Genomic DNA, 22126 nt, shown 5'->3' with positions numbered 1-22126 from the left:
GAACTAAGGCCAGTACTGGGCAGACTTGCACGGTCTGTGTCTATATATGGCCATTTGGTGGAGGATGAGCTGGGGAGGGCTTCAATGGCTGGGAGGGTGTAGATGGGCTGGAGTAAGTCTTAACAGAGATTTCGGCAGTTGGAACCCAAGCACAGTACAGGGTAAAGCTTTGGATTCTTGCCCAGAAATAGCTAAGAAGAAAAAATTAAAAAATTTAAATTGAATCAGGTTGGGCAGACTGGATGGACCATTCGGGTCGTTATCTGCCGTCATCTACTATGTTACATTTATTATGTACCCAGTGCTGTCTGTTTCTCTGTTTATATTTTTGAATGTTTTTCACTTTTTTTTATTATTATTAATTGCTAGATGATTATTATTGATTTTTGGAAGTTTTGATTTTAATTGTTTTTTTATTTTTTTCACGTTTGTTTTAGATATTCACCTTTTCTTACTGCTTCTCATAAGCATGGTTCAACTGCTATCTATTTGGTTTCCTGATGCAGAAAATGAAACATGTCACGTCAGAACCAAAGAACCACTGATAGCTAAGTGATTTATAAATTGCATTGAGTTTCACCAAAAAAATTTTCAATCACAATTATTTAAATATTAAAAAGTATATAAAAAAGCTAAAAGTGTGGAGGACACAGAGATGATTGGGTGGTGAGGTATTTGGGGGATGCCCCCGGTTATGGTCCCTCTGTATCTCTGAGCTTATCCTATCACATATAAAACTTTTTTTCAGAAGAGTGTGTTTTGCCTGATACACATTGAATCTTTCACTCCCTTATAGATAATACTATAGTGGTATTTATTTTATTCTTTGACGAAATATAAACCTGTCAAACACATATGATGCTGCTCATCCCAAGCATAACTGATGATATCCCCATACATATCTTTTCCATCATTTATTGTCAAATAATAATTTTTCTGTATTTACCCTGAAGCTCCTATTGTAAAGCATGTCAATATGTTTACCAGCTCTTATTTTGCATTGCTAAGAAGAGTGGTGATAGCAGTTAGCGTAGTTGCCTTTGAAAAACATCTTACCTGATAATTTCCTTTCCTTTAGACGCAGATCAATCCAGAGACTAGTGGGATGTGTCCATCTATCAGCAGGTAGAGATAGAAAGTACCGAGTTCAAGTCTATCTTATTGCATGGAAAGCTACCTGGCTGTAAGAAACAAAATTACCACTCAAAGACACTCCAGAAAGGCTTTGAATAAAGTAGATGATTTTATTTTCTCTCTGACCAGACAGGGTGTCTCAATTCAATGCAAAAAAAGCAAAGCAAGTACACAAAGCTCATTATATAGTTAATCCACAAATTTCTTAGTCTCTCCTACCTGTCTGCTCATTGGTTAGAGCAGTAACAGTTCACAATCTATCAAATGCTTCCCTCTATACTTCCATCTTCCCCGCCTCTGTTTACCTCTCCCATCATCCTCATTTCTGGGACCACCAACTCTATTTTCTATTTCCCATGGTTACCCAATAATCTTATCACATGCTTACCCCTTATGCTACCCGCTGCGTCCTTCGATTTATTACTTCAACAAAGCCCTTATGTTTTATTGAAGGATCATCACACTTTACAGTTACTGGAGGCATTATTTCTTTCAGGAATGTCTCATCCCCCTCCCTTCCTGTCCTTCAGCAATTTACCAGTTCTGTTCTTTTTTCTGCAGACCTCTAAAGTTTGCAATAATTAACACTAGTTTATTCAATTAGCATTACCACACATTATTAGTGTGTGTTATGTTATCTATTCCCTACATTTTGTGTTAATACCTTTAGCTTACTGTCTCTATATATAATTACATTCTACAATAATTAACACTATTAGAAATATATTAGTTAATTCATTATATTATTCATTATATTATGAATTTAATTTCTCACAGGAACAAGTCACTGCTCTGCAAATTTCCTCCAACAAAAAGCCTTTGGTCTCTACCCAGGATATGGCCACCACCCTGGTAGAATGAGCATACAATGCAGTTGGCAAAGTGCATAAGGTGAAATAACAGCTTCCCTTATCCAGCATGCCATTGAAGCTTTGGAAGCTGCCGCTCCCCTGTTACACCCCAAAACTAACACAAAAAAGATGATCAGTATGTCTAAAGTCATTGGTAACCTGAAGATGGTGCATGAGAACTCTGTAGTTCTGGGTATATGGGGAGTACACATTGTGGTTCTGAGCCTCAGGAAAGCACAAATAACACAAACAATGTTAAAGGTGTTCAAATAGCTCAAACAGGAATATCCCCACTGAGACGTAACAAAAATATAACATGGAGGGCTATGTACGTCAACGCACACAGTTTAGGAAACAAGATCCTGGAATTGGAAACAGAAATAAGGAATGCCGACCTGGATGTGGTGGCGATATCCGAAACCTGGCTCACAGACTCCCACGGGTGGGACATGGTCATACCGGGTTACAACTTGCTTCGCCGGGACAGAGAGGGTAGGATGGGAGGGGGTGTAGCATTATATACTAAAGATGACATTAAGGTCACAAGAATCTCAGATGTCCAGTATACTGGGGAATCCCTTTGGGTTAATTTGGCCAGAGGGAAGGACAAATGCTTGTATCTTGGCGTAATTTACAGACCCCCAAGACAACAGGATGACCTGGATATGGAAATAATCGAAGATATAGAAAATATCACCTTGCGTGGGGACACAGTATTGCTAGGTGACTTCAACATGCCTGATGTGGATTGGGTTACACTTACCTCTGCTTCCGGCAGCAGCAGGAGGCTATTAAACTCTATGAAAGGAGCAAGCCAACTGGTGTTGGAACCGACAAGGGATCAGGCAATACTGGACCTGATACTTACCAATGGAGAAAGTGTCACAGAGGTCTCGGTGGGCGACACATTGGCCTCCAGTGACCACAACATGGTATGGTTCAATATCAGGAAAGGTTTCACTAAATCTACTACACTAACCAAAGTCCTCAAATTCAAGGACACAAATTTCAAAGAAATGGGAGACTTCATTCACCAGGCGCTACAAAACCAAGAAGAAACCGATAACGTGGAAGACATGTGGTCGACTTTGAAAGCAACCATACAAGAAGCAACAAACCGCTATGTAAAATCAGTAAGTAAACGGAGAAGGAACAATAAGCCACAGTGGTTTACTGCGGAGATCTCAGACCTGATCAAGGAGAAGAATAAAGCATTCATCTCTTACAAACAATCAGGGAAGCAGGACTCTAGAGCAGACTACCTGGCCAAATCAAAAGCCGTCAAAACAGCAGTCAGGGAGGCTAAATTCCTCATCGAGGAGTCTCTAGCAAAGAACATCCAGAAGGGAGATAAATCCTTCTTCAGGTATATCAGTGATAGAAGAAAAAACTCAGGCGGGATTGTACGTCTTAGGAATCCAGACGGAGACTATGTGGAAAAGGATTCGGAAAAAGCCCAACTATTAAATGAATACTTCTGCTCAGTCTTCACCCGAGAAGCGCCAGGGCTCGGCCCTCAGCTACAGACAAGGGTTGGCTCAGTTGACCCGTTTAGTAACTTTGAGTTTACGCCCAGCAGTGTCTACGGTGAGCTGTCAAAGCTCAAGGTTAACAAAGCAATGGGGCCGGACAACCTGCACCCCAGGGTGCTTAGGGAGCTGAGTGATGTCTTGGCGGAGCCACTGTCCGCGCTCTTCAACCTCTCCCTTAGTACAGGCAGCGTCCCGTTGGACTGGAGGACGGCTAACGTCATTCCACTCCACAAGAAAGGCTCAAAGATGGAGACAGCAAACTACAGACCAGTGAGTCTAACATCGATAGTGAGCAAACTAATGGAAACTCTAATCAAACACCAATTAGATAAGATCCTGGATGAGGAGAATCTACGGGATCCCCGACAACATGGATTTACTAAGGGGAGATCCTGCCAATCCAACCTGATCAGCTTCTTTGATTGGGTGACAGGGAAGCTGGATATTGGGGAGTCCCTGGACATCGTGTACCTGGACTTTAGCAAAGCATTCGATAGCGTACCACACCGCAGGTTACTGAGCAAGATGAGTTCTATAGGATTAGGTAACACATTGACCAAATGGGTTGGGAGCTGGCTTGGAGGTAGGCTCCAAAGGGTGGTGGTGAACGGCACCCCCTCCGAAATGACGGAGGTGATTAGTGGAGTACCACAGGGCTCAGTCTTGGGCCCAATCCTATTCAACATCTTTATAAGAGACTTGGCAGAAGGGCTTCGAGGTAAAATAACATTATTCGCCGATGACGCCAAACTGAGTAATGTAGTGGGCAAATGCACAACAGACGAAGATTCAATGCCCGACAACATGATGCACGACCTACTCCTACTGGAGCGATGGTCTAGGACATGGCAACTCAATTTCAATGCCAAAAAATGCAAAGTTATGCACCTGGGCAGCCAGAATCCATGCAAGTCTTATACCCTTAATGGCGAGATCCTAGCAAAAACGGTAGCAGAACGAGACTTGGGGGTAATCGTCAGTGAGGACATGAAGTCTGCCAATCAAGTGGAGCAGGCTTCGTCCAAGGCAAGACAAATCATGGGCTGCATACGAAGGGGTTTCGTCAGTCGTAAGGCGGAAGTCATTATGCCATTGTATAGATCCATGGTGAGGCCCCACCTGGAATACTGTGTGCAATTCTGGAGGCCGCATTATCGCAAGGATGTGCTGAGACTGGAGTCGGTGCAAAGAATGGCCACCCGGATGGTCTCGGGACTCAAGGATCTACCATACGAAAAACGGCTTGACAAATTACAGCTATACTCGCTCGAGGAGCGCAGAGAGAGGGGAGACATGATCGAGACGTTCAAGTATCTTACGGGCCGCATCGAGGCGGAGGAAGATATCTTCTTTTTCAAGGGTCCCACGACAACAAGAGGGCATCCGTTGAAAATCAAGGGCGGGAAACTACGGAGTGACACCAGGAAATTCTTTTTCACTGAAAGAGTGGTTGATCGTTGGAATAGTCTTCCACTACAGGTGATAGAGGCCAGCAGCGTGCCTGATTTTAAGGCCAAATGGGATCGGCACATGGGATCTATTCACAGGGCAAAGGTAGGGGAGGGACATTAAGGTGGGCAGACTAGATGGGCCGTGGGCCCTTATCTGCCGTCTATTTCTATGTTTCTATATTCAGCAGCCACAACAAACAGAATTGAGAACCATAATCCTCTCCCTGAAAAGATGGCAGACAACGGTATCGATTCACATGAAAGACAAGACTACCTTGGGTAAAAAGGAAGATACTGTCTGCACTGATACTCCCACCTCAGAGAAAAGGAGGAACAGATCTCAACAAAGGAGCCTGTAACTCAAACCCTGCGCGCTAACACCATAGTGACCAAAAACACCATCTTTACCGTGAGATTCTTGACCTTAGAAACATAGAAATAGACGGTAGGTAAGGGCCCACGGCCCATCTAGTCTGCCCACCTTAATGTCCCTCCCCTACCTTTGCCCTGTGAATAGATCCCATGTGCCGATCCCATTTGGCCTTAAAATCAGGCACGCTGCTGGCCTCAATCACCTATAGTGGAAGACTATTCCAGCGATCAACCACTCTTTCAGTGAAAAAGAATTTCCTGGTGTCACCTCGTAGTTTCCCGCCCCTGATTTTCAACGGATGCCCTCTTGTTGTCGTGGGACCCTTGAAAAAGAAGATATCTTCCTCCGCCTCGATGCGGCCCATAAGATACTTGAACGTCTCGATCATGTCCCCCCTCTCTCTGCGCTCCTCGAGCGAGTGTAGCTGTAATTTGTCAAGCCGTTTTTCGTATGGTAGATCCTTGAGTCTCGAGACCATCCGGGTGGCCATTCTTTGCACCGACTCCAGTCTCAGCACATCCTTGCGATAATGCGGCCTCCAGAATTGCACACAGTATTCCAGGTGGGGCCTCACCATGGATCTATACAATGGCATAATGACTTCCGCCTTACGACTGACGAAACCCCTTCGTATGCAGCCCATTATTTGTCTTGCCTTGGACGAAGCCTGCTCCACTTGATTGGCAGACTTCATGTCCTCACTGACGATTACCCCCTAGTCTCGTTCTGCTACCGTTTTTGCTAGGATCTCGCCATTAAGGGTATAAGACTTGCATGGATTCTGGCTGCCCAGGTGCATAACTTTGCATTTTTTGGCATTGAAGTTGAGTTGCCATGTCCTAGACCATCGCTCCAGTAGGAGTAGGTCGTGCATCATGTTGTCGGGCACTGAATCTTCGTCTGTTGTGCATTTGCCCACTACATTACTCAGTTTGGCGTCATCGGCGAATAATGTTATTTTACCTCGAAGCCCTTCTGCCAAGTCTCTTATAAAGATGTTGAATAGGATTGGGCCCAAGACTGAGCCCTGTGGTACTCCACTAATCACCTCCGTCATTTCGGAGGGGGTGCTGTTCACCACCACCCTTTGGAGCCTACCTCCAAGCCAGCTCCCAACCCATTTCGTCAATGTGTTACCTAATCCTATAGAACTCATCTTGCTCAGTAACCTGCGGTGTGGTACGCTATCGAATGCTTTGCTAAAGTCCAGGTACACGATGTCCAGGGACTCCCCAATATCCAGCTTCCCCGTTACCCAGTCAAAGAAGCTGATCAGGTTGGATTGGCAGGATCTCTCCTTAGTAAATCCATGTTGTCGGGGATCCCGTAGATTCTCCTCATCCAGGATCTTATCTAATTGGTGTTTGATTAGAGTTTCCATTAGTTTGCTCACTATCGATGTTAGACTCACTGGTCTGTAGTTTGCTGTCTCCATCTTTGAGCCTTTCTTGTGGAGTAGAATGACGTTAGCCGTCCTCCAGTCCAACGGGACGCTGCCTGTACTAAGGGAGAGGTTGAAGAGCGCGGACAGTGGCTCCGCCAAGACATCACTCAGCTCCCTAAGCACCCTGGGGTGCAGGTTGTCCGGCCCCATTGCTTTGTTAACCTTGAGCTTTGACAGCTCACCGTAGACACTGCTGGGCGTAAACTCAAAGTTACTAAACGGGTCAACTGAGCCAACCCTTGTCTGTAGCTGAGGGCCAAGCCCTGGCGCTTCTCGGGTGAAGACTGAGCAGAAGTATTCATTTAATAGTTGGGCTTTTTCCGAATCCTTTTCCACATAGTCTCCGTCTGGTTTCCTAAGACGAACAATCCCGCCTGAGTTTTTTCTTCTATCACTGATATACCTGAAGAAGGATTTATCTCCCTTCTGGATGTTCTTTGCTAGAGACTCCTCCATGAGGAATTTAGCCTCCCTGACTGCTGTTTTGAATTCTGCAAGAATTCAAACAGCAGACACTGCAAACCACGGAGTACCAAATTAAGACTCCAGTCTGGACAGGGTTTTCGTAGAGGAGAGTGAAAGTGCTGAACTCCTTTAAGAACCCCAGCTGCGAAGATAAGGAAGAATGAGAAATCCGCCCTCTATAGCATGCAATCGCTGCCACCTGAACCCGGAAGGAATTGTACGCCAACCCTATGGACAAGCCCACCTGAAAGAAAGCAGTGATGCTCAAAACGGCAAAACACCCTGCTACCTACACCAAAAATTGAATACATGCCATACCTGAACATAAGCTGTGGCAGAGTGGCAATAACTTCTTCCAAGTATCTCTTCCACCTTAGTCTCAACCTTTCAATAGCCAGGCTGTAAGAACAAAGCAAGAGGGATCTTCCATCAGGATGGGGCCCTGAGACAACAGATCCTGTAACAACAGAAAACTCAACAGTCTGTCCTTCGTAAGCCTCATGAGATCTGCATACCAAGCTAACAGAATTACCTTTCCAGTATACTGAGCTATTCGACGCAAAACCCTGCTTATCATCAGCTGGGGGGAAACACATAAAGAAGAAATTCCAGAGGCCACTGCTGACCCAGTGCATTGACTCCCTCGGATACAAACTCCCTGCGTCTGCTGTAGAAGCGAGGAACTTTGGAACTGCAAGTCCCTATTTCTGCACGATGAACTTGAATGTGTCCTTCAAAAGCTCCTATTTTCCTGGATTCAACACATTTCTGCTTAGAAAGTCTGCTTACATGTTGTACTTTCCTGCTAATGTGAGCTGCCTAGAGAAGCCTCTGCCACCAGCTGATGGCTCCATGTGCCCCCCAGCCTGTTGACATATGCCACTGTTGTGACATTGTCAGACAGGACTTTGGTTACCCTGCCCTTCACCAAAGACTGAAAGGCTAGACAGGACTTACGTGCTGCTCTCAATTCTAGGCGGTTGATGGGCCATTGACTCTCCTCTTGATTCCAGGTGCCCTGCACTGAATGGTGCAAGCAATGCGCCCCTTTCCCCATCCCATCAGGCTTGCATCTATGATGACTATGATCAAGCCTGAAGACACAAGAGGTATCCCCCGGAGGAGACAGATTCTGTAGCCACCTGGATAAACTGTAGTAGGCATGAGTAATCCAGCAAACCTGCTATCTCAGGATTATGATACCACTGGATCAAGAGGGACTGTTGTAGAGGTCTCGTGTGAAAGTTCACCCATGGCACTACTTCCAAGGTCGCGACCATGGACCCCAGGACTTGAATGTAATCCCATACACACAGGATTGGAGTCTGGAGAATGCTTAGAACTTGTGACTTCAACTTCTGACACATGGATTTCCAGAAGGAAGACCTTCCCCTGCACAGATCAAAGCGAACTCCCAGATGTTCTAAAGCAGGGATCTCAAAGCCCTCCTAGAGGGCCGCAATCTAGTCGGGTTTTCAGGATTTCCCCAATGAATATGTATTGAAAGCAGTGCATGTACCATAGATCTCATGCATATTCATTGGGGAAATCCTGAAAACCCGACTGGATTACGGCCCTCAAGGAGGGACTTTGAGACCCCTGTTCTAAAGTCTGAGACAGGCTCAAAGAACTCTTGGACAAGTTTATGGCCCAACCTAACAACTGGAGAAGAGAAATTACCTGATCCATCATCTAATAGCTCGTCTATTGTGAAGATGCCCAAATTAATCAGTCGTTCAGATATAGGTGAACTTGGATCCCCTCCCTTCTGAGAAAGGCTGCTACCACTACCATCACTTTGGAGAACATATGGAGAGCTGTGGTGAGATTTAATGGCATGGTCCAAAACTGAAAATGTTAGTCAAGAATGGTAAAACGCAGATATCTCTGTTGCGGAGGTCAGATGGGAATATGCAAGTAAGCCTCCTTGAGACTGAGTGCCATCAGAAATCCTAAGTTGCACTACCGCAATAACTGATCTGTTTCTATGCAAAAATGGCTGACACTCAAAAACTGATTGATCTTCTTGAGATCTAGAACTTGTCTGATGGAGCCCCCTTTCTCCAGGACAATGAAGTCAACAGAATATCTTCTCTGGTCTCTCTCCTCGGGAGGAATCGGAATAACCACTCCCAGCTCTATCAAGGAAGTCAGAGTGTGCTGTACTGCCACTCTTTTGGCAGAGCACACATAAGGAGAGACCAAGAATGAATCTGCGACAGGAGAGGATAACTCTAATTTGTAATCTTCTTGAACAATATCTAGGACCCACTGATTTGACATAATCATGGTCCACTCTGACAAAAAGTGAGACAGCCTTCTCCTAATGCAGTCAGTGGAGTGAACCAATATCTCATCATTGCGTAGAGTGGACAGCCGGGAGGCGGACTGTTTGTCAGAACAAAAGGAATGTTTCTGGGAAATCTTAGATTTTTGATTATAAGGAGGTTTCGCTGGCATATATCACTCTATCTCCCTAAAGCAAGGGCAAGCTTGCAAAATCTTAAAGGATCCCTTAGGATTATCATCCGAGAGGCACTGGGACTCAGAATCTCTGAAATCCTAAACCAACTTCTCCAAGTCTTCACCAAATAACAAATGGCTTTTAGAAGGAAGCTTCACCAGATGTTGTTTAGACACTGCTGTCCAGTGGCGAAGCCATAAGGACCTTCTATCAAGTTTATCGTTTATTAAAATTTGATATATCACCTAATCAGGCTTCAAGGAGGTTTTACAAAGTTAAAATAACAGGGGATACATACAAAAGAATAATACATCAAAACCTACAACAGATAAACATGAATCATACATTAAAAACAGTGACTGACTGGTACGAAAGGAGAAGGGGAGGAACTACAATAATTAGATAGAAAAGAACAAAAAAGGAAAAAAAAAAGGTAGGGAAAACAGAGACCAGCATAACAGCAGGTCTAATATGTATGTAAACACCCTTACAAGGACGATCAAAATTCGAAGGCATCTTTGAACAGGAATGTTTTAAAGTTAGATTTGAAAGTGGCTAAGGATGTAACCTCTTAGAAATGACCCTGGGATTATCCCCAGGTTCTAAAGCCATAGAAGGATCCGAAGATCCAGAAGATCCTGAGTCCCCTGCCATGGGAAGAGCATCCCAGAAAATAATGAGTCCACAAACTGATCATCATAAATATCGCCCAAATCAGGGTCAGCTAACTCAAACAGCGGCTGACTGAGAAAAGGACATGCCTAAAGAAGCAAAACTGCTGAGAGACAAGTCAGAGGCAGAGCGGGACTGCACAAGGGAAGCACGGCTACCCTGAAAGGCATTCCACAAATATTTCATAAATTCTGAGAAAGTTTCCAGTTCCTGGTGAGTAGCGTCACCCTTAGATAATAATAATAATAATAATAATAACAGCTTATATACCGCAATACCGTGAAGTTCTATGCAGTTTACAAAGATTAAGCAAAGGTACAAATTGATTGACTTTAAGAGGGGAGGAAGAAAGAGGGTTAATAGGACAGGAAATCCATTTTTGAGGAGAGAGTGAACAATAGAACAAGTTAATCGCTATAGAGGGGAGAGAGAAGAGAGGATCAGTTGTCTAGATACTTTAGGAACAGGTGTGTTTTCAGACGTTTCCTAAATTCTTCATAAGTAGTGGGCGAAAGCAATTGTTCTAGGTCTTTACCCCATGATGCTGCTTGGTGCGAGAGAAGATGTTCATGGTGTTTTTTCAGTTTACAACCTCTCACTGGGGGGGGAAACGAAGTTGGAATGTGAGCTTCTCTTGTGTCTGTTGGCTGAGAAGACGAAAAGGTCAGTTATATATTTAGGGGCAAGTCCGTGTAGTGCTTTGAAGCAGAAGCAGGCAAATTTAAACTTTACGCGCGCCTCCATTGGCAGCCAATGCAGCTGCCGGTAGTAGGGTGTCACGTGGTCAAACTTCCTCAGCCCAAAGATCAGTTTGACCGCTGCATTTTGCATCAATTGTAAACGCTGCATGTTCTTTTGGGAAATTGCTAAATAGGCGATGTTACAGTAGTCAAGTAGACTCAGTACGAGGGATTGGACTAGGGTTCTGAATGCCGCTGTATCGAAATAAGCTTTAATGGATCTGAGTTTCCAGAGGGTGAAAAATCCCTTTCTGATCAAGGAGTCCACCTGGTCTCTCATGGTTAGTCACTGATCCAACGTTACACCTAGTATCTTTATGGTAGGTTGGATAGGGTAATTAAGATTATTGATACATAGTGGTGATTTGGTGTCAAGCGGATGTGGTGAAGCAACGAAGAAAGTTGTCTTTTCTGAATTAAGTTTGAGCCTAAAGGTTGTCATCCAGTGCTCCATCACGTTTATGGCTTCTGAAGCTTTAGGAATAGTTTCAGAGATAGAATTAACGAATGGGATGATGATCGTAAAATCATCTGCATAACTAAATAGTTTTATCCCTAACTGGGTTAGCTGCGTGCCTAGTGACGACATGTAGACGTTGAAGAGCAATGGAGATAGCGGAGACCTTTGTGGCACACCGGATGGATTGTTCCAGGTATCTGAAAGTTCATAATTAAAACGTACTTGATAAGTGCGGGACATAAGGAAGCCACGGAACCAATTCAGCACCTCGATACCAATGGCGTCTAGGCATTGCAGCAGTTTCCCGTGGTCTACCAGATCAAAGGCAGAACTCATATCAAATTGCATAACCAGGGCATTAAGGCCCTTACTAAACAGTAGGCGCAGATTGTCTAAAATAGATGACTTGATCTTGCATCTCTCACACGCCTTTCCCCCATTCAGTCGACATCTTTCATCCCTGCCCACCCGCACAAGTCAACATCTCTCACCCCTGCCCCCCCACCAAGTCAACATCTATCACCCTATCCTCCCCAGCCAGCACTTCTCAATCTCTCCCCACTGTTCTCAATTCATCCTGTATACCTCAGGGACGCTGATTTAAGCAACCTAGTACCAACTCTGCAGGCTTTCCTCTACCGCGGTCCTGCCTGAAGAAAAAAGTGACATCATTAAGGGCAGGAACACGATAGAAGGAAACCTGCAGAGCCCACCCAGGTTGCCCAAAGATGTCACCAACAACGATTTGGGCTGCAGAGACGGAGTTCAGATCCAATCAGACCACAGAGAGGGAGTGCCAAAATCATGCGCAAACCACAATTAATTCTGTGTCCCTAGGGAATTCTGCGCAAATTCTGCAATGCGCAGTTGCGACGATTCCACTAGGAATACAATTCTCAGGAGAAATATTAGCTTTCAAAGAATACATACAGATGATTAACATCTGACATTATATATCACATGTCAAAAGTGATGTCAACAGATACCACCTTTCAATTAACCAATACAGAGATGAACAATGTAATCTCATGTGGAACAGGGTATGCTAACAGATAGATCTCTGAATGTTAATACGTGCGCAGCTGAAGGGAGCAATGGCAGGGAATGGGCACAGATGGGGATAGAGACATGAACAGTAAAGCAAGGAATAACTATAGACAAGTCTGTTGGCCCACCATAGCAACCACTCAGGAACAGACCAGCAGGTATGCCTAGGCAGCGGAAAGAATCTACTCAGTGTTCAGGAGGCCAGAACACAAGGAAATGAAGTGGACAGCAGCTAGAATGGCCCTATAGCAAGGGGAATAAGTTTGCAGCCATCTGTGAGCATCTCAACCAAGGCCACCGTGACAACTGGGACAGCATGGACTGCAAGAGTAAGCAGAGTCAACTGGGGGGTGGAGCAGACCACAACTCTTCTTAGTTCAGTGGAGAGGGCCCAGAGATCGGGAGAGATCCCTGCAATGCCTTTAATGAACAGGAGGCAAGGACAAACAATGGGAGCAGGCCCAGGACGCCCAACAGGGGAGGGAGGTAGTATAAGAGGTGTCTAGGACACCCAACAGGGGAGGCAAGTAGTGCAGGAGTAGACAAGAACATACCAAGGGGGATAGAGGGAGGCAGCACAGGGATCAAGGTTCACAGCTTCCCTGTACCAGTGGCTGTAGCATCTATCTAGCTTCTAGGTCCTGCAATTAAGCTGGACCAGCTCCTATCCAAAGCCCAGGGAGGGACCGATCTGATCAGGGGTGGTAGCTTACCTGAAGACAGGAACGGCAGAGGGCCCGTCAGGTTCATTGCATCGCCAGGATCAGGCATCTAACCTGTGGAGACAGAATGCAGATTGCTATCTGAAATACATGGCACATAAACTAACTCTGAAAATCCCTCTCAGAGCGTAGGCATTCAGGTGATTTGAGGAAGCAAAAATAGTGGCCAAGGAGCAGGATCTCTGATAAACGGCTTCCCAACTGAGTCATAATCAAAACGTGTGACATCCATCTCCCTAACATATTAACACTTGCAGCTAAGACGCCCAGAAACGGCTATATAAAACACCATGAATAGGATTTCACATCTTTACAGTTTCACTAGAGATATGCTCAAAAAAGCAGCCCCAGCCTATTAACTTCAAGGTCAATTTCTCTGATGCTGAAATTGAGATGTTCTTTCAAAAATTCAACAAATCAGTCTCCAAAATAAATATTCTATTCTACTTCAGTTTGATCTTTCAGCAGCGTTCAATGTAGTCCATCATGGTATTCTTCTTCAATTGTTTTCAGACATTGGTCTCCACCAGGCAGTTTTGAACTGGTTCTCTAAATTTCTTTTGTACCTTTCTTATTCAGTGAACTTCTAACTCCTGGCAGCCTCTCTGTGGGGTTCCTCAGGGTTCTTCACTTTCTCCAATTTTATTCAATCTTTACATGACTACCTTGAATATCCTTAAGTTGTCATCCTGGGAAACTTTATTCACTTATGCAGATGACATTTTCATACTGATAGAGATAGATCCGGGCACTATTGACCTAATATCCAAAGTAAATCTCTGTATATCAAAACTTCAAGTCTGGGCACAGTCTGTACGGTTGAAGCTTAATACAACTAAAAACAAATTATTATGGTTAGGCCTAAAATTGGATTGTCTTCCTCTTTCTGTAGCTTTGGTTTCTGGATCCTCTCTACAGATTGAGTTTTCTGCTAAGGTTTTGGGAGTCCTCCTTGACTCCTCTTTCTCTTTTAAAGATCAAATTAACTCTGTGGTCAAGAAATGCTTCTTTAACCTGCGTTTATTGAGGAAAGTTAGACATCTCTTTCATCATCGACATTTTTCCATATTAGTTCAATTATATTATCTCGTCTCGATTATTGCAATGTTATCTACCTCAGTATCACAAAAACTTGTCTTTATAGATTGCAACTAATTCAAAATACCAGGGCTGTGGAGTCGGTAGATAAATGTTCCGACCCCGATTCCTCAGTTTTTTGTACTTCAGACTCCGACTCCAGGTGCCCGAAATTTCCTCCGACTCTGACTCCTCGACTCCGACTCCACAGCACTGGTTAATTTTCAGATCGTTAAAATGGAATGTCAAGTTGAGAGAAATGAGCATTTTCGACACCACCTTCTTTTTGCTTTTAATCAAGGTTCTAAGGCCGCAGAAGCTGCTCGCAACATTTGTGCTGTGTATATAGTGGGTGCTATAGCTGAAAGAATCGCTCGTGATTGGCATGCCAAGTTCAAAAATGGAGTCGGTAGATAAATGTTCCGACTCCGACTCCTCAGTTTTTTGTACTTCAGACTCCGACTCCAGGTACCCGATATTTCCTCCGATTCCGACTCCTCGACTCCGACTCCACAGCACTGCAAAATACTGCTGCGAAATTGATCTTTGGGAAACGTAAATTTGATCACGTGACTCCGTTGCTTCAGAGTCTCCATTGGCTCCCAGTTTATTTTAGAGTTCAATTAAAATGTGCTTGTGTTGTCTTTAAAATCCTACATGGTAGGTTAGAAGCCAAGATGGCAGCAGTTGCGGTTCACTGAGCTACCGCCTGTAAAAGATTTTCCTTCAAAATTTTATTTTGACACTGTCTCGTCGAATTACATACCCAGCTATGCCGAAGAGGAGAGGAAAGAGCGCCGCTGGAACCTTGTGACACTCCGGAGCAGCTGCCTTCAGTAATATCGAGGATTCGCTGAGGCAGATGCAAGGCGCCTCAGTTTCGTCGGTGATGCTCTTGCCCGAGACGCTTCCGGGGAATGGAATGGAGGCGTCTCTGCGGGCCTTCGAGACCACTCTGAGTCCCGACGGGAGAGCACCTCCCCCTAATCCTCGGGCCACCAGTTCCCCGGGGGTTGAGAGGCAGCCGGAAGTTGACTCGCGGTCTCCCCCGGAGGTTGCTGGGGATGGTGTGGCCGACACCAACTCAGGCTCCCAGGGTTTCCACTGGAGCCTGAGTATGAACGAGGATGGAGTAACATCAGGGTCAGAGCTGACCCAGGAGAGAGGAAGAGAAGTGGAACCTTTGGATGGTGAGCAGAACCTTACAGCATTAGACTTGCAATCTCTTAATATTGTAAAGCCCCAAGAAGTAACTTTGGACGCTTTGTGAGATCTGGTTGCCAATTTAGTTAGAACTGTGAATACTAATCATCTGCAGATTGAAGGAAAGATAAAAACCCAAGAGAAGGAAATTGTTCAAATAAAACAGGACCTGGGTGAATCAAAAATAAATATCCAAAATATTAAAGATGAACTCAAATCTTCTAAACTAATTCAAGAGATATTAATGAAGGACAATGTTAATTTAAGAAGGAAAATAGAGACATTTGAGAATTTCTCCAGGAGTAACAATCTTAGATTGATTAATTTTCCTCGAATCACACGTTACCCCACGAGAAATGTTAAAGCGCTACCTGCTGGAGATATTAGAAGTGTCTGAAGATCAATTGCCTCCATTCACACAGGTTTATTACTTGCCAAATAAAAATCAAAATCAACAACAGGATAGAAACCAAGGTCCAATCGATGTATCAGCTTTACTTGAGCTATCTAATAAGGAAAGTGCTATACCAACATTAATAGTGACTCTAGGTCTTACTTTGGACAAAAATTGGCGTTTGAGACTTTTCTTTAAAAATAAGGAAAAAAGTTTTTGGACTTTAAGATACAAATGTTTCCTGACTTGGCAAGAGACACACAAAAGCGAAGAAAAGAATTTCTCTTATTAAAATCAGGAGTTCTAGCTCTCGGGGTGACTTTTTATCTTCGTCGCCCATGCAAGTGCATAATACAGTATAATTCTCAGAAATATGTTTTCTTTGAGCCATACCAGCTGATGGCTTATCTCTCTTTATCCCGCCTGGAGAAGGAAAAGAAATTAGGGCTTTAAAATTTATTAGATGCCTGTACATCAGTTAATCGTGTATCATGCTTCTTATGTTTATGTTAATTTTTCTCATTATTCCGTTCATATTACATCTTGGATCTTATTGTGGACTTGAGTCGATTAAGCAATATTTATTTTCTATATATTCGGAAAATTTGTTTTTCTTTGTTTAAATTGCTTTCTGTACAAGTTTAATCTTGAATTGTAAATTTGGAAACTTATAAATAAATAAATAAAAAATCCTATACGGTATCTTTACTCCTCTCCTTTCTTTATCTTGGAACGTTTACAGATTCTCCTTTGGAAGAGGTAATCAATTTAAATTATCTCTTCCTTCCAAGAAAGGGATTAAAGGAGTCAAGATTTTTAGTCAATCTCTGATTTTTAAGTTCTCTCAACTTTGGAATGATCTTCCATTTCTTTTAAGGAGTTCTGGTTTATTTCAATTTTTTCATAAATCTTTAAAAACCACTTTATTTGCTAAATAGTTTGAAAATTAATCTTCCGAAACTTAGTCTTATTCTTTATGGTTTTTATTTGTTAAATTAACTATTGTAAACCGAGTTGAGCTGTCTTGGAATGATGTCTCGGTATATAAAGCCAAGCCTTAGATTAGATTAGATTAGGAACATAAGAACAAAAGAATTGCCGCTGCTGGGTCAGACCAGTAGTCCATCATGCCCAGCAGTCCGCACACGCGGTGGCCCCCAGGTCAAAGACCTGTGCCCTAACTGAGACCAGCCCTACCTGCGTTTGTTCCGGTTCAGCAGGAACTTTTCTAACCTTGTCTTGAATCCCTTATAACAGACTCCGGGAGAGCATTCCAGTTCTCCACCACTCTCTGGATGAAGAAGAATTTCTTTACGCTCATACGGAATCTATCCCCTTTTAACTTCAGAGAGTGCCCTCTCGTTCTCTCTACCTTGGAGAGGGTGAACAACCTGTCTTTATCTACTAAGTCTATTCCCTTCATTATCTTGAATGTTTCGATCATGTCTCCTCTTAGTCTCCTCTCTTCAAGGGAGAACAGTCCCAGCTTCCCTAATCTCTCACTATACAGCAACACCTCTAATCCCTTAACCATTTTAGTCGCTCTTCTCTGGACCCTTTGAAGTAGTACCGTGTCCTTCTTCATGTACGGCGACCAGTGCTGGACGCAGTTTAACAGGTGAGGACGCACCAGGGCCCGGTATAGCGGCATGATAACCTTCTCCGATCTGTTTGTGATCCCCTTCTTAATCATTCCTAACATTCTGTTCGCCCTTTTTGTCGCCGCTGCGCAGACGGCTTAATTGACTTGTCGACCAGTACTCCCAGGTCTCTTTCCTTGGGGGGGGGGGCTCTCCAAGTACCGCCCCGGATATCTTGTATTCGTGTATGGGATTTTTGATACCGACATGCATTACCTTACATTTATCCACGTTGAACCTCATTTGCCATGTCGCTGCCCTTTTCTCGAGCGTGGTTATGTCGCGTTGTAGATCTTCACAATCACCCTGCATCTTCACTACTCTGAATAACTTCGTATCGTCTGCAAATTTAATCACCTCACTCGTCGTACCCATTTCCAGATCATTTATGAATGTGTTGAAGAGCACGGGTCCAAGTACCGAGCCCTGTGGCACCCCACTGGCGACGCTCTTCCAGTCTGAGTATTGTCCATTTACCCCCCACTCTCTGTTTCCTATCCACTAGCCAGTTTTTAATCCATGTGAGTATTTCACCCTCAATTCCATGGCTCGCAATTTTCAGAAGTAGTCGTTCATGTAGAACCTTGTCGAACACCTTCTGAAAATCCAGATATACAATGTCGACCGGGTCACCCTTGTCTATCTGCCTGTTTACCCCCTCGAAAAAGTGCAGCAAGTTCGTCAAGTAAGATCATCCTTTGCTGAAGCCATGCTGACTGGTCCTCATCAGCTTGTGTCCGTCAAGGTGATCAATGATGCAGTCCTTTATCAGTGCCTCTATCATCTTTCCCAGTACCGAGGTCAGTAGTTTCCCGGTACCGGTCTGTAGTTTCCCGGTACCGGTCTGTAGTTTCCTGGATCTCCTCTCGAACTTTTTTTGAAGGAGATACGAGGATAAATTAAAAAGTAAAAGCAAGATACTTTTAACGGCTTTAATAGAAGCAACTGTGAGCAATTGAGCATATCACTTTTCCACACAGTCACCATGCAAGACAACACATTTGTTGTATAGCTTCTGCATTCCTGCAGAGAAGAAGTTTTTCAGCGGCTCCCAAAGCCAGGTGAGCACCGCTTCCCTTACTTCTTCATGCTTTGTCTTTTGCTCTCTGGATTGCAGTGATGCACCCATGTCTTGTCACTGGTGACAGTTTTCTCAAAAATACTTGGACCTTCTTCATATCTTCTCAGGAACTGGGTCACAACCTTCACATGTTTTTTCTTGTGCAAATCAGTAAGTTGTTTAGGAACCTGTTGTGCACAGATTTTCCTATATCCCAAGTCATCATGCATTATGGCAAATGGAGACCTATAGCTAATATCCAAATTTGCAACCAATTGAGACACTGTTAACTGTCGATCTTCTCTAATCAAGGTATTTGCTCTGTCAATGTGTTCTTGTGTGTGTGATGTTCATCAGTGACCAGAACGACCTTCAGTCACACCTGTTCTTCCCGCTTTAAACCTTTTTACTACTCATAAAGCTTTTGTTGATTCATGGTGCTATGTCCATACTGAGTCAATATCCGATGGTGAATTTCCATGTGTCACTACCTCTGCCCAAAGTACACTACTGCACATTTTTCTTTGATGGTGCAATCTTTGCAATGGAGCATCCATGTTTCTGACCTCGAGGCTATCACACGACTAAAGGTCGAGCATTGCAATGTACGTCGACAAACTATCCAACAGGCAATGTATGAGTACATATGTTGCATTTCACTAGCTCAGTTCTGGTTATTGCCTAATTTAACAACTGCCTCTAATTTTTGATTCACCCTCATAAAAGCACACCACATGTTTGTTTGTCCCAAGGGACAGAAACTCTGTACCTACACAAAGGGCAAAAAGTAGGCTGCCATTTGTGAGTGCTGAATGCAGTCCACCACAACAGGGTCAGAGGACTGCAAATGCAAATAGAGACAGCTCAAGAGGGCTGTCCACCATTAAGCTGGAAAAACAGCTTCGGGAGCCAACATTTCAGGTCTCTCCCCCGTAGAGCAGATGGTCCACACCCACCTTCCTCAGGCAAACATCCATTGTATTGGCGCCCTAAACACTTCAACTGCAGAACAGGAGTCAGGTATGTTTGGGGGATGGAAGCCAGGTTGTGTGTGCCCCCCTCTGTTGCACCCACTCCTCCAGGCAATGGGGGCTCATTTCTAGGGCACCCATTTGAGGGGCAAAGTCCTAAAGTCGGTGGAGCATGGGCCAGGGTCCCTTCTGACTGGTTGAACAGCAAAGCACATAGCTCATGGGTGCAACAGGATGTGGGAACCTGTGGCAACTGACTGGCACTGTGCCTAACCAAATGCTGTGTCCCTGTACCTGCCACTGGCCAACTCTTCTCACCCTAACCCCTCTCCAATCACTGTGCACACCTTCACCTCACATCTGTGTTCCCAACAGCCCTACCACTTTCCTTCTATCATTCTTTACCTTGATGTGTTGCTGTTAGGCACTTTGGCCTCTGAGGAACACAATCCGCCTTCACATTTGGTTCTGGCAATTGTACATGTAATGCCAGACATCCTTGGGGTGCATGATATTGGCACTGTTTCTCAAGTTGAGGACTGGATGGGTACCCGGAGAGGCAAAAACAGGAATGCTGGTGACTGGTAACAGATGGCTAGGACCTACATCTCCTCCCTTTTCTCTTTGCAGAAGGGGACAACTTGGAGCCAGACCCGGGAACTAGTAGCCATGTCAGTGGCCCAACAAACAGCAAAGGTTGCAGGGCCGGAAAGTCCCCCAGCAACCGGGGGCGAGCCAGGCACAGAGAGGATGGATAGGAACTTAGTGAAGCACATGCAGAAGCAGAGGTGGCAGCAAGCATAATGGGAGAGGCCAAACAGCTGGAGAAGATCCCCTTGTCTCCTCTCCCCCTCCAGCCGGTCTCAGATAATGGCAGGGAGCCAAATGAGGCTAGTGAATTTGCCTACCCTGCCTGGAGGACAGCCATGCAAAAAACGCAGCAGCTTCTCCATATGGCCCAGAAGCTACTGGGTCGCAACATGAACATGGCTGACTACAGGCAGCAGAAGCTGCAGTGCCTATGCCAGTGGCTTGACAACTAGAGAGAACAAACTGACATGCTGTGCCAATTCTTCCAGGATACACAGCAGATGAGGGAGGGGTTAAGTGAGTTGTATGAACACATTTGGCGCCAGCTGCTGGGAATCTGCATAGACGTGCAGGACATTGCTACAGCTATGCAACTCATCCAGTCCCCTATTGAGCATCCAGTGTCTCCCGGAAGAGGGGGTGGAAACAGGATCTGGGATAGGCACATTAGATCTCTCAGAGAGAGAAAGAAAAACGATTAGTGCGGATGGGCAGACTAGATGGACTATTTGGCCTTTATCTGCCGTCATGTTTCTATGTTTAGAAACATAGAAACATAGAAAGATGACGGCAGAAAAGGGCTATAGCCCATCAAGTCTGCCCACTCTACTGTCCCACCCCATTAAGTCAGAGTGCTGCTCGACCCACGTAGAGATCCCACGTGGATGTCCCATTTATTCTTAAAGTCGAGCACGCTAGTGGCCTTGATCACCTGCACCGGTAGTTTGTTCCAGTGATCCACCACCCTTTCTGTAAAGAAATACTTCCTGGTGTCACCACCAAATCTCCCTCCTCTGAGTTTGAGCGGGTGCCCCCTTGTGACTGAAGGTCCCTTAGGAAAGAATATGTCGTTTTCCACCTCGACACGACCTGTGACGTACTTAAATGTCTCAATCATGTCACCCCTCTCCCTGCGCTCCTCTAGAGAGTAGAGCTGCAACTTGCCCAGTCTTTCCTCGTATGAGAGACCCTTGAGTCCGGAGACCATCCTAGTGTACATTCGCTGGACTGACTCACCTCGAAGTACATCTTTACGGTAATGTGGCCTCCAGAATTGCACACAGTACTCCAGATGAGGTCTCACCATGGTTCTGTACAGTGGCATTATGACTTCAGGTTTACGGCTGACGAAGCTTCTATTGATACATCCCATCATCCGCCTTGCCTTGGATGAGGCCTGCTCTACTTGTTTGGCAGCCTTCATGTCTGCACTGATGATTACTCCCAAGTCCCGTTCTTCTGAGGTCGTAGCTAGTGTTTCTCCATTCAAGGTGTATGTTCTGCATGGATTTCTGCTGCCGAGATGCATCACCTTACAATTCTTTGCGTTGAAGCCCAGCTGCCATGTTGAGGACCAGTTTTCCAACTTGATCAGATCCTGCGCCATACCATCCGTGAGATCGCTTTCACCTACTATATTACACAGTTTGGCGTCGTCGGCAAACAGTGCTACTTTTCCCTGAAGCCCTCGGGTCAAGTCCCTTATGAATATGTTAAAAAGGGATGGTTCCAGGACTGAGCCCTGCGGCACTCCGCTAGTCACCTCCGATGTCTTAGAGAGGGTGCCATTGACCACCACCCTCTGAAGTCTTCCACTCAGCCAATCATTGCCCCAT

The 22126-nt window shown here is 44.7% G+C and overlaps 1 protein-coding gene across 6 annotated transcripts in view; it reads right to left on the bottom strand.

Moving 5' to 3' along the window:
* The window catches only part of MSL2 (MSL complex subunit 2), a 359130-nt gene that overhangs the window by 73608 nt on the left and 263396 nt on the right, over positions 1–22126 (bottom strand). For 2 of the 6 annotated variants that reach the window (XM_033957913.1, XM_033957914.1), the window contains one exon: positions 13347–13409. The exons of 2 other annotated variants lie outside the window; for them this stretch is intronic. In XM_033957913.1, coding sequence (XP_033813804.1) covers positions 13347–13404 — 58 coding nt within the window. In that variant the 5' untranslated portion in view covers positions 13405–13409. Of the gene's footprint in view, positions 1–1056; positions 1182–7568; positions 7650–13346; positions 13410–22126 lie in introns of those variants that run through there. 2 more of the 6 variants (XM_033957915.1, XM_033957917.1) reach the window with 2 other exon arrangements.

The sequence above is a fragment of the Geotrypetes seraphini genome, chromosome 9 (assembly GCF_902459505.1).
Source record: "Geotrypetes seraphini chromosome 9, aGeoSer1.1, whole genome shotgun sequence".
Taxonomy (NCBI): domain Eukaryota; kingdom Metazoa; phylum Chordata; class Amphibia; order Gymnophiona; family Dermophiidae; genus Geotrypetes; species Geotrypetes seraphini.
Note: the sequence above shows the minus strand (reverse complement) of the source record. Positions and strands in the feature narration are given on the sequence as shown.